This window comes from Cervus elaphus, chromosome 20 (assembly GCF_910594005.1).
Source record: "Cervus elaphus chromosome 20, mCerEla1.1, whole genome shotgun sequence".
NCBI classification, from domain to species: Eukaryota; Metazoa; Chordata; class Mammalia; order Artiodactyla; family Cervidae; genus Cervus; species Cervus elaphus.
This window is the reverse complement of record NC_057834.1, coordinates 124,085,093-124,102,632: the sequence shown is the minus strand read 5'-3', so window position 1 is coordinate 124,102,632 and position 17,540 is coordinate 124,085,093. Positions and strand designations below refer to the sequence as shown.

The window sequence follows — 17,540 nt, the reverse complement described above, 5'->3', positions numbered from 1 at the left end:
ACATTTCCTAACATCATACACAAAGATAAACTCAAAATGGATTAAAGATCTAAATGCAAAACCAGAAACTAGAATACTCTTAGAGGAAAACACAGGTAGAACCCTCTTTTACATAAATTATAGCAACATCCTTTATGACCCACTTCCTAGAGTAAATAAAAACAAAAATAAACAAATGGGACCTAATTAGAATCTTTTGCACAGCAAAGGAAATCATAAACAAGATGAAAAGACAACCCTCAGAATGGGAGAAAATAACTGCAAATGAACCAACTGACAAAGGATTTATCTCCAAAAAATGCAAGGAGCTCATGCAGCTCAATATCAGAAAAACAAACAACCTAATCAAAAAATGGGCAGAAGACTAAACATACATTTCTCCAAAGAAGACATACAGATGGCTAATAAATACGTGAAAAAATGCTCAACAGCGCTTATTATTCAGTTCAGTTCAGTTCAATTCAGTCGCTCAGTCATGTCCGACTCTTTGTGACCCCATGAATTGCAGCACGCCTGGCCTCCCTGTCCATCACCAACTCCCGGAGTTTACTCAAATTCATGTCCATAGAGTCGGTGATGCCATCCAGCCATCTCATTATTATTAGAGAACTGCAAATCAAAACTTCAATGAGGTATCATCTCACACTGGTCAGAATGGCCATGATAAAAAAAAAAAAAGAAAACCTGCAACCAATAAATGCTAGAGAGGATGTGGAGAAAAAGGAACCCTCTTGTACCATTGGTGGGAATGCAAACGATTTGGCCATGTGGAGAACGGTATGGAGATTTCTTAAAAAACTAGGAAGAGAACTACCACATGACCCAATAATCCCACTACTGGGCATAAACACTGAGAAAACAACCATTCTAAAAGACATATGTACCCCAATGTTCATTGCAGCACTTTACAATAGCCAGGACATGGAAGCAACCTAGATGCTCATCAATAGATGAATGCATAAAGAGGTTGTGATACATATATACAATGGAGTACTACTAAGCTATAAAAAGGAACAAATCTGAGTCAGTTCCAGTGAGGTGGATGAACCTAGAGCCTGTTATACAGAGTGAATAAGTCAGAACATGAAAAACAAGTATCATATACATGGAATCTGAAAAACAAAAACTGGTACTGATGAACCTATATGTAGGACAACAATAGATATGCAAACAGAGAAAACAGACTTGTGGACACAGCAGGGAAGGAGAGGGTGGGACGAACTGCGAGAGCAGCATGAAAACATCTACACTGCCATATATAAAACAGACAGCCAGTGCGAATTTGCTGTATGATGCAGGGGGCTCAACCTGGTGCTCTGTGACAACCTAGATGGGTGGGATGGGGTAGGAGATGGGAGGGAGGTCCAAGAGGAAGGGGTCGTGTGTATACCCATGGCTGATTCATGCTGATGGAGGGCAGAAACCAACACATCGCTGGAAAGCAATTATAACTCCAATTTTAAAAAAACAGCAAGAGAATTAATGTACAATTAGAAAAGTTTCCTTGAGAAGACTAGAACAGCTACTTCTTAGTTAACTAGGAAAAAACAAACATCACTCTTTGCGATAAACATTTATTAATCATCTACTATGCATCAAATATTATGTTAGCTGCTATGGGCCTATGAAAAGGAAAAACACACAAGCCTTGTCAACAAAAAACTCACAACTGGGTGGAGCAGATCAAAATACAGATAGCTACATCATTCAGGAACTGTAATAGTGGTATGTTCAAAGAACTATGGTAATAAAAAGAAAAAAGAGGTGAAAATAGGAAGGGAGGAAAAAAAGAAGGGAAAGAAGAAGGGAAAAGGTGAAACAGAAAAAGGAAGGTTACCTCCTTTCAGATAATGCTGACATCTGAGCTGGGCATTAAAGAATGAGTAAAATAGAAAGACTGCTTAGATACAATGAACAGTATGGGCAAATATGACATCATAAATCCAAGAAAAATGGTGCAGTATGGCATCAGCATAAAGTTCAGGGATAGGAAGCTGAGGGCTAGAATTGAAAATGTGGTTAAGAGGTAGATTTGCATGTTTATTTCTGCACCACACCTTAAAGCAGCAATGTAATAGATGAAGCAAAGGTAAGCAGAGATTAGAAGAAGGAGATCAATTGGAGGTGACACAGTAATCCAGATGATTTATCATTAAAATATTTTTAAAATCTCATTTACTCTAATCATTGGCTTGGCCAAAAAGTGTGTTCAGGTTTCCCTTAAGATGTTACAGAAAAACCCAAATGAACTTTCTGGCCAACTCAATACCTACTTTCATAGAAAAAAACAGGATCTCAAAACATCAAAGATGATGTAAGGAATCAAAAACAGAATGAATTAGATTCAGGGGGTTCCTAAACCCTGTATAGATCAAGACAGTATTACATACCTTCTTAATAAGGGACTTCCCTGGTGGCTCAGATGGTAAAGCATCTGCCTACAATGCGGGACACCCGGGTTCAGTCCCTGGGTTGCGAAGATCTCCGAGAGAAGGAAATGGTAACCCATTCCAATACTCTTGCCTGGAAAATCCCAAAGACAAAGGAGCCTGGTAGGCTACAGTCCATGGGGTCACAAAGAGTCGGACACGACTGAGCAACTTCACTTTCACCTTCTTAATATAAAAATTTACAGTGAAACAAAAGCTCATAGTCATGTTTCATGTCTACAAACTGGCTGGAGACAACACAGAAGCCCTAATAGTCTAGCATCAAAGCAAACGGTTAAACTCATTTCATCAAAAAGGATCAAATGAAAATTCAAGAATCAGAATGTCCATTGATTAAAATGTTCACCAGATATGACAGAATAAAGTCAGTGAGCCAGAGATCTTGAAGACAGATCAGTAAAAATGGCCCAATATAAGGAACAAAAAGGAAAAAAACAAAGGAAAATGAATAAAGAAAGCAATGATCTACAATGGTCTACAAAACAATTGTCAGTCTATCATATTTTAATTGGATACTAAAAGCAAAGGAGAGAAATTGGAACCATGCATTTTTCTTAAAGAAACAATGACCAAAAATACCACAAATTTGAATGAAAACCCTTTATTGACCCAGATTAGCAATCCCAAGCAGAATAAAGAAAACCACACTAAGGCACATCAGTCAGACTATTTAAATCTAAAAAAAAATTCTTAAAAGCTACTACAGAGGAGGTGAAGTTGAGGTAGGGCAAGTTACAGAGATATAAATATATAAATGACAGCTGATTCTTCTCCAGAAACAATGGAGGCCAAGGATAATGGAATGTCTTCAAAGTTCTGGAAGGTGGGGAAAACTACCCCCCAAAAAACTCAATTCCACACTCCAAAAAAGTATGAGAATGAAATAAACGCTTTTCTAGTAAACAAATGTCTACAAAATGTGTTGCCTATGGTTCTATACAAGAAATGTCAACAGATGTTGTTAGGCTAAAGAGGAAAAATACAAGATTGAAAATTGGATTTATAGAAAAGAACATCAGAAAAGATAAATAACTAGGCAAATATCTTCTTCAACATAATTTCCTCAAAACACAACTAACATTACAAAAAATAAAACAAACATTAAGGTGGGATTTATGATGCAAACTGACATACAAGATGTGACAACAGCACAAAGAAAGGAATGGGTAGATAAATGCAATTTAAATGTTGTAAGGTTATTCCATAAACTTGTGAAACGGATGGGAAGAGGTAAGTAGTAAGCGATGTGAAGTATGAGGTGTAAAGTAAAAAGTGGTCTATTACTTCCAAATAGATTTTGATAAGTTAACAGTACATACTGTTAAGCTCTAGAATGACTACTAAAAAATTTAAAAAGAGCATATAGCTAAGCAGTCACTAAACAAAATACAATATTATATTTGATTAGCCAGAAAGATTGCAAAAATGAAGCAACACAGAAACAAAAGAAAAACAGAGCAACTAAACCAGTGATGTATTAACTACAGACTGCATGTGTGCTAAGTTGCTACAGTTGTTGTTTGTAACACCATGGACTGCAATCTGCCAGGCTCCTCTGTCCATGGGATTCTGCCATTTCCTACTCCAGGGAAAGGCAGACTAAGCACTCCAATTAGAAGGCAGAGATTGTTAGACTGAATTTAAGAAGCAAGAGTCAGTATCTACATGCTGTTTATAAGACACACACTTTAAATACAAAGACATTTATAGAATAAAGCAAAATATATACTAGAAAAATAAATACCATGAAGGTGCATAAGAAAGCTGTAGTAATTATATTAATATCAGATGAAGTTTCAAGACAGAATATTTGAAGAAATTAAGAATATTTCATAAAGATAAACAAAAATTCAACAGGAAGATTAAACATTTCATACATAAATATTATTTTGAAATGAATCATATACCTAAATGTTAAAATTAAACATATAAAACCAGCAGAAGACAAAATATTTATGACCTTGGTCGATTTTCTGGACAGAACACACAAGTTGTTAATCATTAAACTAAAAATAAATTAGACTTTATCAATCTAAAACTTCTGCTCTTTCTTAAGACATTATTATGAAAACAAAAAGGCAAACCACAGTTTGAAAAAATGTTTACATAATATAAATCCAGGAAAAGACATATCTAGAATATATATAAAACTCTTTGAACTCTAATAATGACACCCAAATTTTATAAGAAAACATGGAAAAAGTTTTAAAAGAACTTTCAGAGGAGAAGATACACAAATGACAAGTACATAAAAAGATACTCAAAATCAATGGTCATCAGGAAAATTAAAACCATAATGAGACACTATATCTTATCTTCTAAAATGACTAAAACTAAAAAGATAGGGGAAACTCTACTCAACACTTTGTAATGACCTACATGGAAAAATAATCTTAAAAAAGAGTGGATATATGTATATGTATAACTGATTCACTTTGCTGTATAACACAACCCAACACACCACTGTAAATCAACTAAATGCCAATAAAAATTAATTTAAAAAAAAGACAGGTAATACCAACTGTTGGTCAGGATATGGAGCAACTGGAACTCACATGCCTTGCTATTAGGAATGTAAAATACGCAACCACTTTGGAAGATTTGGCAGTTTCTTACCAAGTTAATGCTCCATCTGCCCTTTGACACAACAATTTTTCCATTATTCAAGAAAAACAAAAGACTATGTCCACAGAAAACTTGTATAAAATCTTGCTCAAAGTAATTCCAAACTGAAAACAATCCAGATGTCCACTAACAGATAAACAGACAAAAAAACTATGGTATATTCATACAATGAAATACTACTTAACAATAACAAACAAGCAAAATGACACATGCAATAGCATCCCAGACACTAGGCTGAATGAAGGAAGTCCGACATAAACAAAGTATATACCAAATGATTTCCATTTATGTGATGTTCTATCATGTGAGATTTGTGTGAACTAATCTGTTATGGAAAAATCTACTATGGACTTAAAGATCACTATCTAAAAGTGAGACTCAACTACAAATTTGTTTTAAAGATTAAGATAATGCATGTTAAATTAGTTCTCTCGTCTGTAAAGCAATATACAGATGTAGACATTATTATTTATTTGTTTCAACAATTCTAATACAGAAAGTTAATGGTCTCTTTCCTGGCAGAGAAGACTCCAAGGTCTTAGTCTACAAAATCCCAAAGAAAGATCACAAACTAGAATTGTCCAGCTCTGAACACATCTTCCAAAACTGAATCACTTGCCAAATTCAAGATATCCTAAAACAAAGAATAATTCTAGAGGTAGGGGGGAAAATGTGGTACCCAATTGAAAACTAGCCAACATTCGTCAATAGAAATGATCCAACCAATAATAAATACAGTAGGAAAACTAAGAAAATCAAAGTATAGAAAATTCATCAAAATAAAGATGTGTCAGAGATGAACAATGGACTTAAATGCCTTTATTTTCATTATTACAAAATATTTACCACTTCAAATAACATATATGTTACTTATTCCAATAATTTCTGACTGAAAGTTTATGTCAACAAAGTTCCCTGCTCTATTACACACAGATATGACCATTCTTTAATGGCCCTCAGATTAAAATAGACTAATAACAATGCCATTATCTGATTAAATATAAATAAATACAAGAAGTTAATATTAATCTCATATTCCTGGGGAAAGCAGTCCCTATCATAAATAATAGCCATCCCAAATGGCCAAATCTGTAAGTTCTATGTTTTACTATATTATCATGTAGACATTGCTCACTGGTAAACTGAATCATCACAGACTGTTTTCTGCCCTTCCTCTGCTCTCAGTGCACACCATTTCAAGAGACTCAGACACAGTAATGAACCCTTTTTGTCCCTTTCTTTGCCTCCACACTGTGTGTCTCAGTGTTTTTTCCTATCCCAGTTTAAATTTAACAATCCAATTTTAAAGGGTTTGTTGTTTTTTTTTTAAACTCTCCATCACCCTGGGACGCTGCTCCTGCGCAGCTGCCCACAACACTGGGGCACAGCATCTTCATGTGTCATAGAGACAGGTCCAGGAACAGCCTGCCAGGTTCAGTCTGAGTTTATACCTATTTACTAAGCACAATTAAGAAAAGAAGTTCTTTTTTGGGCAAGAAGTTAAATAACCACTCTACTCAGACAATAAAAATAGGCTATCAACAGTCAAACACACAGCAGACACTCAAAGGCAGAAACCTTGGCTGGCTAACTGGTGGAGTGAATGTATGGACAAAAATTATTCCAATGCCAGCTCAGGCCTCTGGAACATTCTAATTGAACAAATACAGTCTTCTATTGCTTTTACACTGATTATCAAATTATCTAAGTGATGTTCAGAAAAGGTTATTAAGGAATTCACTTTTAACAAATTAAAAATAATATGTAATTAGCACACTGACTGTAGTATAGCAAATGGTTTCTCTAAGTGTTAAGGATACTTAAAACCATATATTCTATTCTTTATTAATAGTCCACTATATCTTGTTTTTAAATCATCAGTTAATCTAAAAGGATTAACCTAATCCTTTTAGAAATTAAGTTGTAGATAAATAAGGTTTTACTATGCCACAATTGATTTCTGAGAGCTCACATGTATTTACATATATACACATATATAAGTCATATAATGCTTCCTGTAACCCACAGAGACTGAGCAGAACTGTGTCTGGGCATCTCCTGTGGAGGTACAGGTCAGCAGTGGACTGCCACAGGGACGGGGGCTGTGGGTGCAGCCGACTTGGGTATGGGATAAGCCCTCTTGGAGGAGATCGCCACTAACCCCACCACAGAGCTGTCAGAACTTGCATAACCTGGGAAATAGACTTTCGGAGGGCACAAACAGAACCTTGTGTGCACCAGAAGCCAGGAAAAAGGAGCAGTGACCCCACAAGAGACTGACCCAGACTTGCCTGTGAGGGTCCAGGAGTCTCCAGTGGAGGCGTGGGTCGGTGGTGGCCTGCTGCAGGGTTCAGGGCCGTGAGAGCAGCAGTGCATGCATGGGATCTTTTGAAGGTCACCATTATCTTCATCACCTCCACCATAGTTTGGCCCCAGGTAAATACAGGGAAGGAACACAGCTCCACCCATCAACAGAAAATTGGCTTAAAGATTTACTGAGCATGGCCCCACCAATCAGAACAAGACCCAGTTTCCCCCCCAGTCAATCTCTCTTTTTTTTTTTTTTTTAATTTTTTTTATTAGTTGGAGGCTAATTACTTCACAACATTTCAGTGGGTTTTGTCATACATTGATATGAATCTCTCTTATCAGGAAGCTTCTATAAGCCTCTTATCCTTCTCCACCAGAGGGCACACAGACTTAAAATCACAATCACAAAAAATAATCACATAGACCACAGCCTTGCCTAACTCAATGAAACTATGAGCCATGCCGAGTAGGGCCACCAAAGACGGATGGGTTATGGTGAGAGTTCTGACAAAATGTGGTCCACTAGAAAAGGGAATGGCAAACCACTTCAGTATTCTTGCCTTGAGAACCCCATGAACAGTATGAAAAGGCAAAAAGTTAGGGCACTGAAAGATGAACTCCCCAGGTCAGTACATGCCCAATTAGCTACTGGAGATCAGTGGAGAAGTAACTCCAGAAAGAATGAAGAGACAGAGCCAAGGCAAAAACAACACCCAGCTGTGGATGTGATTGGCGATGGAAGTAAAGTCCAATGCTGTAAAGAGCAATATTAAATAAGCACCTGGAATGTTAGATCCATGAATCAAGACAAATTGGAAGTGGTCAAACAGGAGATGGCAAGAGTGAATGTCGACATTTTAGGAATCAGCGAACTAAAGTGGACTCGAATGGGTGAATTTAACTCAGATGACCACTATATCTACTACTGTGGGCAAGAATCCCTAGGAAGAAATGGGAGTAGCCCTCATAGTCAACAAAAGAGTCCGAAATGCAGTACTTGAATGCGATCTCAAAAATGACAGAATGATCACTGTTCGTTTCCAAGGCAAACCATTCAATATCACGGTAATCCAAGTCTATGCCCCGACCAGTAATGCTGAAGAAGCTGAAGTTGAACGGTTCTACGAAGACCTACAAGACCTTTTAGAACTAACACCCAAAAAAGATGTCCTTTTCATTATAGGGGACTGGAATGCAAAAGTAGGAAGTCAAGAAACACCTGGAGTAACAGGCAAATGTGGCCTTGGAGTACAGAATAAAGCAGGGCAAAGGCTAATAGAGTTCTGCCAATAGAATGCGCTGGTCACAGCAAACACACTCTTCCAACAACACAAAAGACGACTCTACACATGGACATTATCAGATGGTCAACACTGAAATCAGACTGATTATATTCTTTGCAGCCAAAGATGGAGAAGCTCTATACAGTCAGCAAAAACAAGACCGGGAGCTGTCTGTGGCTCAGATCATGAGCTCCTTATTGCCAAATTCAGACTTAAATTGAAGAAAGTAGGAAAAACCAAAAAGCATTCAGGTTATGACCTAAATCAAATCTCTTACCATTATACAGTGGAAGTGAGAAATAGATTTAAGGGAGCAGATCTGATAGACAGAGTGCCTAATGAACTATGGACGGAGGTTTGTGACATTGTACAGGAGACAGGGATCAAGACCACCCCCAAGGAAAAGAAATGCCAAAAAGCAAAATGAGGAGGCCTTACAAATAGCTGTGAAAAGAAGCGAAGTGAAAAGCAAAGGAGAAAAGGAAAGATATACCCATGTGAATGCAGAGTTTCAAATAGCAAGGAGAGATAAGAAAGCCTTCCTCAGTGATCAGTGCAAAGAAATAGAGGACAACAATAGAATGGGGAAGACCAGAGATCTCTCCAAGAAAATTAGAGATACCAAGGGAACATTTCATGCAAAGATGGGGTCAATAAAGGACAAAAATGGTATGAACCTAACAGAAGCAGAAGATATTAAGAAGAGGTGGCAAGAATACACAGAAGAACTGTACAAAAAAGATCTTCATGACCCAGATAATCACGATGGTGTGATCACTCACCTAGAGCCAGACATCCTGGAATGTGAAGTCAAGTGGGCCTTAGAAAGCATCACTACAAAGCTAGTGGAGGTGATGGAATTCCAGTTGAGCTATTTCAAATTCTAAAGGATGATGCTATAAAAGTGTTGCACTCAATATGCCAGCAAATTTGGAAAACTCGGCAGTGGCCACAGGACTGGAAAAGGTCACTTTTCCTTCCAATCCCAAAGAAAGGCAATGCCAAAGAATGCTCAAACTACTGCACCATTGCACTCATCTCACGTGCTAGTAAAGTAATGCTCAAATTTCTCCCAAGCCAGGCTTCAACAATACGTGAACTGTGAACTTCAGATGGTCAAGCTGGTTTTAGAAAAGGCAGAGGAACCAGAGATCAAATTGCCAACATCTGCTGGATCATCGAAAAAGACAGACAGTTCCAGAAAAACATCTATTTCTGCTTTATTGACTATGCCAAAGCCTTTGACTACGTGGATCACAATAAACTGTGGAAAATTCTGAAAGAGATGGGAATCCCAGACCACCTGACCTGCCTCTTGAGAAATCTGTATGCAGGTCAAGAAGCAACAGTTAGAACTGGACATGGAACAACAGACTGGTTCCAAATAGGAAAAGGAGTACATCAAGGCTGTATACTGTCACCCTGCTTACTTAACTTATATGCAGAGTACATCATGAGAAACACTGGACTGGATAAAGCACAAGCTGTAATCAAGATTGCCGGGAGAAATATCAATAACCTCAGATATGCAGATGACACCACTCTTATGGAAGGAAGTGAACAACTAAAGAGCCTCTTGATGAAAGTGAAAGAGGAGAGTGAAAAAGTTGGCTTAAAGCTCAACATTTAGAAAACTAAGATCATGGCATCCAGTCCCATCACTTCATAGCAAATAGATGGGGAAACAGTGGCAGACACTTTTTGCGGGGGCTCCAGAATCACTGCAGGTGGTGACTGCAGCCATGAAATAAAAAGACGCTTACTCCTTGGAAGAAAAGTTATGACCAACCTAGAAAGCACATTAAAAAGCAGAGACATTACTTTGCCAACAAATGTCCGTCTAGTGAAGGCTATGGTTTTTCCAGGAGTCATGTATGTATATCAGAGTTGGACTATAAAGAAAGCTGAGCACTGAAGAACTGATGCTTTTAAACTGTGGTGCTGCAGAAGACTCTTGGGAGTCTCTTGGACTGCAAGGAGATCCAACCAGTCCTTCCTAAAGGAAGTCAGTCCTAAATATTCACTGCAAGGACTGATGCTAAAGCTGATACTCCAATACTTTGGCCACCTGATGTGAAGAGTTGACTCATTTGAAAAGACCCTGAGGCTGGGAAAGATTGAAGGCAGGAGAAAAGGGGATGATATAGGATGAGATATTTGGATGGCATCACTGACTCAAAGGACATGAGTTTGAGTAAACTCCGGGAGTTGGTGATGGACAGGGAGGCCTGGCGTGCTGCAGTCCATGAGGTCTCAAAGAGTTGGACACAACTGAGCAACTGAACTGAACTGAGTAACTCACATATAATAATATAATTATTACATATACATTACTAGTTCAGGTTAACTTCAACATTGTCTTGTGTCTTAAATTTATCAAGTTAATTACTGTATCTAAGTCTAAAAGAAAACTTCACATTCAAATGAACTTATGACTGGCAATAACCCAGATGTTCTTCAAATGGTGATTGAACTGTGGCAAATCCCTAAGACCGGCTATATGAAACAAAAGAGAACTGCTGATACTCCAAACAACAAAGATGGATCTCGAAAGCATTATGCTAAGTGAAAGAAGCTAGACTCAAAAGGCCTCCTACTGAATGAGTCCTACTTATTTGAATATCTGGAAAAAGCAAAATTATAAGAACAGAAAATAGATCAGTGGTTAGCTGCCAGGGCTTGGGGTGGGGGACAAGGTGGTGCTGACTACCAAGGGGCAATTAAAAAATTAATCTGACGGCAAAACAATTTTTTTTTTAAAAAGTAGATATGGAAAGGAGACCACCACCAACAAAATGCTATATCCTGCTCCTAAGAAGAGAACAGAGAATAATGTATGTGCAAATAAAATGCAGTTCTTAACTAAACTGTTTTGACTCATAGTGTCTTGTCAGCGTTGTATGCCAGCACTTCTGTTTCTGCAGTGCTATCTCTCTGAATCAGACCCTCACCTCTCTATCCCAATCTTTCAAAGCCTCTCTGAATGCCCCTCTCAACGCTTACTCTGGGCTTTCTAACCTTGGTTTGTCTAAGGGACTTTCTCACATTCATAATTCACTTTTGCCTAAACATGCACCCTTGGCACCAATGCATTTTCTTCACTCCTGACTTCATGTTAGTGCTGACATTCAGTTCAGTTCAGTTCAGTCACCCAGTCGTGTCCAACTCTTTGCGACTTACATTAATTCCCTTAATTCCTCATTCTATCTCAACTGTGTTCTGATGGGTCCCTCAGCTAAACCTGATCAAGTCCTGTTCTCAGTCTTCAACTGGTTATCATGAGTTAAAGCTACTATGAAGGTTGATAATTTCTTCTCTCCTTGAGGTGCTTTAAAAGTGGCAAACTCTAAAGCCTTCTTTGGGAACCCTGGTTTGTTTTTTTTTTTCACTCCAATAAACATAACGTCCTTATTTTTGTCCAAAAAAACTTTTGCCTATCTTTAAATTCCACTTCGTGTTTGGTTTTATTCAAAGACACAGATAAGAGGTCAACTTCTTTCTCATAAAAATCATGCATCTATTTTAAGGCTAGTGTAAAAATTATACCATCTTCCTTCTTCAAGGTACATACCTATAATTCTAGCAACACAGTTTATCACTTAAGGCTGTATCTTATGTTCTCTCAAACCTTTCCAGTTTTTCTAAAACATTTTACAAATGAAATGACCCAAACAGAATACCAATAAATAAGAGACAATTTACAAATAAATTACAATACAGTACTAACATGGTCAAAAAGAAAAGAAAACACTTTGAACAAAAGCAATCTGTCAACTATGTTATGGTCTCCTATACTATGACAGAGGATAGGAGTAGAAAATAATCACCATCTCAGAACTTTTAAAAATTAACTCTCTAGTAGTAAGTTTGCTGTTTCTTTACGAACCAGGAGATCCCCAATCTCCACAGCCGTTGAGCATTTTACATCCTCCCCAATCCAGGTAAGAAAAAGCAACCAAAAAACAAAGAACTCTTCTTACAATGAATTCATTGCAATTGTCTCTCCCACGCCAGGCAGGTGGCCTTCATGGGGCCTTAAACTTAATTATCATCTCATTTCTCCTAGAGCCCACTCCTGCTATTAATTATACAATTGCTGAAACTACCTTTTATAATCTTTTATCTCCTTTAAAGTCAAAGTATCATTTTCCTGAGTTAGAGAAGAAGAAACAAGGTTGAGAAAAGATTAGGCTGGAAAGCAAAAAAGAGAACTCTAATTTTTAAAAAAAATTTAGCGGATAGAATTTGTCTTTTCATAATGTGAGCAAAAATACTTATTTCTAAAATAAAGACGCATGTGTCAACTGCAGAATGAGAAGACTTTTGACGAAAAATTAGATTAAAAAACAGACAAAAATACAAAGCTAATGGTAAGCGAGGAGATAAAAGACAGGAATTTAAAAAAAAAAAAGAGATCGATTACAGGATGTAGAAACAGGGCTGTCATCAGGGGAAACAAAACAGAAATCTGTCCCAAAAAAGGCAGCAGAGTTATGGATGCAAAATACAATTTCATTTTGTTTGTATTTCCTTATAAAGAGAGCAATAAAGTAGCTGTTTGCATTTAGTTTCAGGGAACTAAGAAAAATGGATTTCAGACCATTAGGGTATATTGGGAGAGTATCAAATATTAAGGGCTTTTATAACAAAAATTACTAGAAAATAAGGATTGAGTCAGTAATAAATAGTCATATAAAAGCACCTGTAATTCAACAAGAACTTTTCAAGTTGGTCACTATACTGCTCTAGTGATACACTGAACAGTTATACACCACAGAATTATGGGAAAGAAGCTGTATGAGCTACTTCTACCTCGACCTCTTGGACCCATCTGGATCATGACAGCAGCTTGCAAATTCTAAGGGGCTAAAATACACCCACTACCCAAGACCAAAAACTATTCCCACCCCACCTTGGCTCAATGGTTTTCTCCCACTGTGGTGAGGGTGGTTTTGGGAAAGCTCCTCAAATGCCAGGAAACACTGTAATACAAAAAGAAAAAAACAATTCATAAATACCAAAACTTAACTAACATCTTGGCTTCCCTTTCAAGGAAGACTGACTGGTAGAATGGAAAAGGCACCAGTAATAGGAACCAAGAGGGCTTCCCTCGTGGCCCGAAGGGTAAAGCGTCTGCCTGCAGTGCGGGAGACCAGGGTTTGATCCCTGGGTTGGGAAGATTCCCTGGAGGAGGAAATGGCAACCCACTCCAGTATTCTTGCATGGTAAATCCCATAGATGGAGGAGCCTGGTAGGCTACAGTCCACGGGGTCACAAAGAGTCAGACACGACTGAGCGACTTCACTCACTCACTCAGTAGGAACCAAGAAACCAAGTGTATTCTCCTTGTTGGGCATTCATTCTAAGATGTTTGCTGTACCCCAGGGATTTGGTGGGGTGGGCACCAAACACTGCTAAGGGTTACTAAACTAAGTGAATATGTGCCAGAAGCTGCTGACAGCCATCTCTGCCACAAATTTGGCTAAAAATGAAGCCATGAGAGAAGCTAGTAGAACTAACAGATATAAAGAGACATCCCCAGTGATACAACTGAAGAATCTGGCTCCCATTCCAGTCCCTCCTGCAGATATATTCTCCCTTAAGTTAGCCTGTAATAGGTTCCTGTGACTTGCAAGTAAGTCTAGCCAATACACCTGGGTTCTAATTCCACACTGAACTTGGGCGAGTCATTCCTCATTTATGGACCTTAGTTCCTCTTCTACAAAACGGGCTAAATCTAAGGTTTTCAAAACTGTTTTAAGCAACAGAACTTAGTTTAAAAAAAATCTTACTTTGATATTAAAAACTAAAATGATTTTATTCATATAAATGTACTTTATGAGATTTACAACATTTACTTCTGACCAAAATCAATTAAGAACAACTGGTACTTAAATCTCACCTTGAGACTGAAAATAAAAATGACTATTAGTATAAATATACTATCAAATGTATATTTATTGTATCAAATGTATATTTTACTACAATGACTAAAATCAACAAGAACAATGATGTATTTGTGTTAGTTGCTCAGCTGTGTCCGACTCTTTGCAACCCCTGTCCACGGGATTCTCCAGGCAAAAAACTGGAGTGGGTTGCCATTTCCTTCTCCAAATGATGTATTTGATAAAAACAAAACTTTAAAAAGACTACTGCTAAAAGTTAAAAAGTTTTTATTAAACTACCAGGATTCAATTTATTTCTGTACTGTTTTGGTTGCATAATAGTAAGACAATCCTGATTCAAAAAGAACAGTGGCAAAGAATAACATGGTATTACTTAATCACCTGCCATACCCCCAAGATATTATTTAATTAAAAGTGAGTGGAGAAAAGCTTTTAAGTTCTGCACAAAAGAAAAGCTAACAGCGCAAGATTTTATTAAATAAATCTCCAAATGGTTAAAATTTAGTACATAATATAGTTAAGCATTCATGGGTGTTGGTTTTTTATTTTTTAATGATTTAAATCTCATTTAAAATTAAATCTGATTGCAATTACTAGCTTCATAGAACTCTAATAACACAGATAATCTCAAAACTCTATTAAGAAGACTTTTAGTCAGATTCATATACCCTCACTACTCATCAGAAACTGTAATGAAGCAAATAAAAGTAGTAATTCCTCTTCTTTTATAATAAGCCTGCTTCAAAGCTAAGAAAAATTTTACCAATTTTTATTCACAACCTTAGAGAGTTATGAACACAAACAGTAAATTGTGTCAAACAAGACTATTACAATAATTTATTCAATCTCACTGAGAACCAACTAGATGGGGCAGATCATAGAAGATACCATTAAACATTCATTATTTAAGAGTACCTGCTTCATAGTTGTGATGAACAACTCTCCATGTCCTAACCTCAAGAAATCAACAGTCTAGCAGAGGATACAATACAGTTAACGACACAGGTTTGAACTGAACAGGTCCATTTATACACACATTTTTTCAATATTAAGTACAATACTACATAACTGTAGTTGGTTGAATCTGGGAGATGTGAAACTCTGGATTCACAGAAACCATGTATACCAAGGGCTAACTATAAATTATACTTGGCAGAGGGTCAATGCCTCTAACCCATGCATTGTTCAGGGGTCAGCTTTACATTCATTCACTCAACAGGAGCGTCTCCTCAGTGCCACCAGACACTGTGCAAGCAACTGGGGCTAAAAAAGTGAACTATATACAAACTATCCCCATCCTCTTCACATTTAGACTTTAACCTAAAGGCAGTAAATAAACCAATGAAGATTTTTAAACAGACCATATGACCATTTTTGAAAGATGGCTGGCTACTATATACTGGAGATAGTAAGCCCTAGGATAGAGAAATCAGTTAGAAGCTACTATAGTGATGACAAAGTAACAGAAACTCAAAAGGTGGAACAACAAACTCAACTGAAGTATGTGAAAACAAAAAAACTCCACAGGGTAATGTTGCAGCTCAATCTTAAAAAACAAGGAGTATGAAGACAAGTGAGGGAGTTTGTGCAATAGGAGAAAACTATATGAAAGGTATGTCTGGAAAACTTCAAGTAGTCCCTCACAATGGATCTTGAATAAGGTGAAATCATAGCTAGAAAGGAAGATTAAGGAAAAACTAGTAAAGGATATAAGAAACATCTGCAGGACAGTGGAGAGTGCTTTTAAAAACAGTGCGATAACAGATCAGGCTTACATTTTGGAAAAATTCTTTCAGGGACAGTAGCCTGAAGAAGGTGACAAGGAGTCTAACCAACCAAAAAAGAATGTGTGCTTACCAACAGATAGACTACCTCAAAAGTCCTGATCTACCAATTTATCATGACAACGAAAAATGGTCCAAGTACTCTGAGCTTTAGAAACCAAACAACTAGTACCAAGTTCAGGCCACAATTCAGTTGATACAGTTTGAAACAAAAAAAGGAAGTTTCTGCAAATAAAATACTAAAAAATGCAACAATGGCACAAGATAAATGGAATGAAGAGGAAAAAACGGCAACTAAGAAAACAAGGATAAAACAGAGAAAAATTTTACTTCAGGGTAAGAATTACTTCCACTAGCCAATTACATACAGATTCACTTCTTTCCCCCTTGCCCCAAATTCACTTCTTATATGCAACAATAAATTGCAGTTCCAACAAGAAATTCAAAAGTCATGTTTAATTTAAAACATAACGCTTAAAAAAATAACCAAACAAAAACTAGATTAGAAACAGCAACCTGGAACAGACGACCAGCTCTACAGTAGCTAGCTAGCTTCTTACTGCTTAAAAAGAAATCTCTTCCTGTCTGCTGTTTCCTTGAAGCATACAAACTAAAATAGGGTAAGGCGAGGTGAGGTAGAATAGGGAGCACAGGGTAAAGGAGGACTTGCTATTTCACAAAGGTTTCTTATCAATGAACTAGACAAGGTCCTGAAGCTTTCATCCCAATTATTTTTCTTTATATAATAGGTATAACTCAGATTCAAATATGCCAACAGATACAATGAGGAATCCAATTATTTTATCTTAAGAAAATGAATCCTACCTTTCCAGGGTCATCCTTGGATCGAGGCACTTTAAGGAAACATTTGTTCAGGGACAGATTATGTCGGATGGAATTCTGAAATTAAAAAAGAAAAGCTATAGGGTCACTGGAATCCAAAAACCAAAACCCTCCTTTAAAAACAGAATCAGCAACCTAAATATCGCTATATGCTGACATATCATTACAAATGGAATAATCTTTTTAAATGAGCTTCAAATTTAAATCTTTCTGATTTTCAAATTATGAATGCTGCAAAGGGAAACAGTTATTGGAAAAGACAGTTCCAGTGAATCTTACAAAACTCCGAATAATGGAGTATATGTCCCTTTTTAAATGTTTAGTAAGATATTTTAATGA

General features: G+C 37.1%; 1 protein-coding gene across 4 annotated transcripts in view; it reads right to left on the bottom strand.

Annotated features, from left to right (window-relative positions):
- The window catches only part of FOXJ3 (forkhead box J3), a 141,243-nt gene that overhangs the window by 67,108 nt on the left and 56,595 nt on the right, over positions 1 to 17,540 (bottom strand). For all 4 annotated transcript variants that reach the window (XM_043875804.1, XM_043875803.1, XM_043875806.1 and 1 more), the window contains exon 4: positions 17,184 to 17,258. In XM_043875804.1, the coding sequence (XP_043731739.1) occupies positions 17,184 to 17,258 (75 nt within the window). The remainder of the gene's footprint in view (positions 1 to 17,183; positions 17,259 to 17,540) is intronic.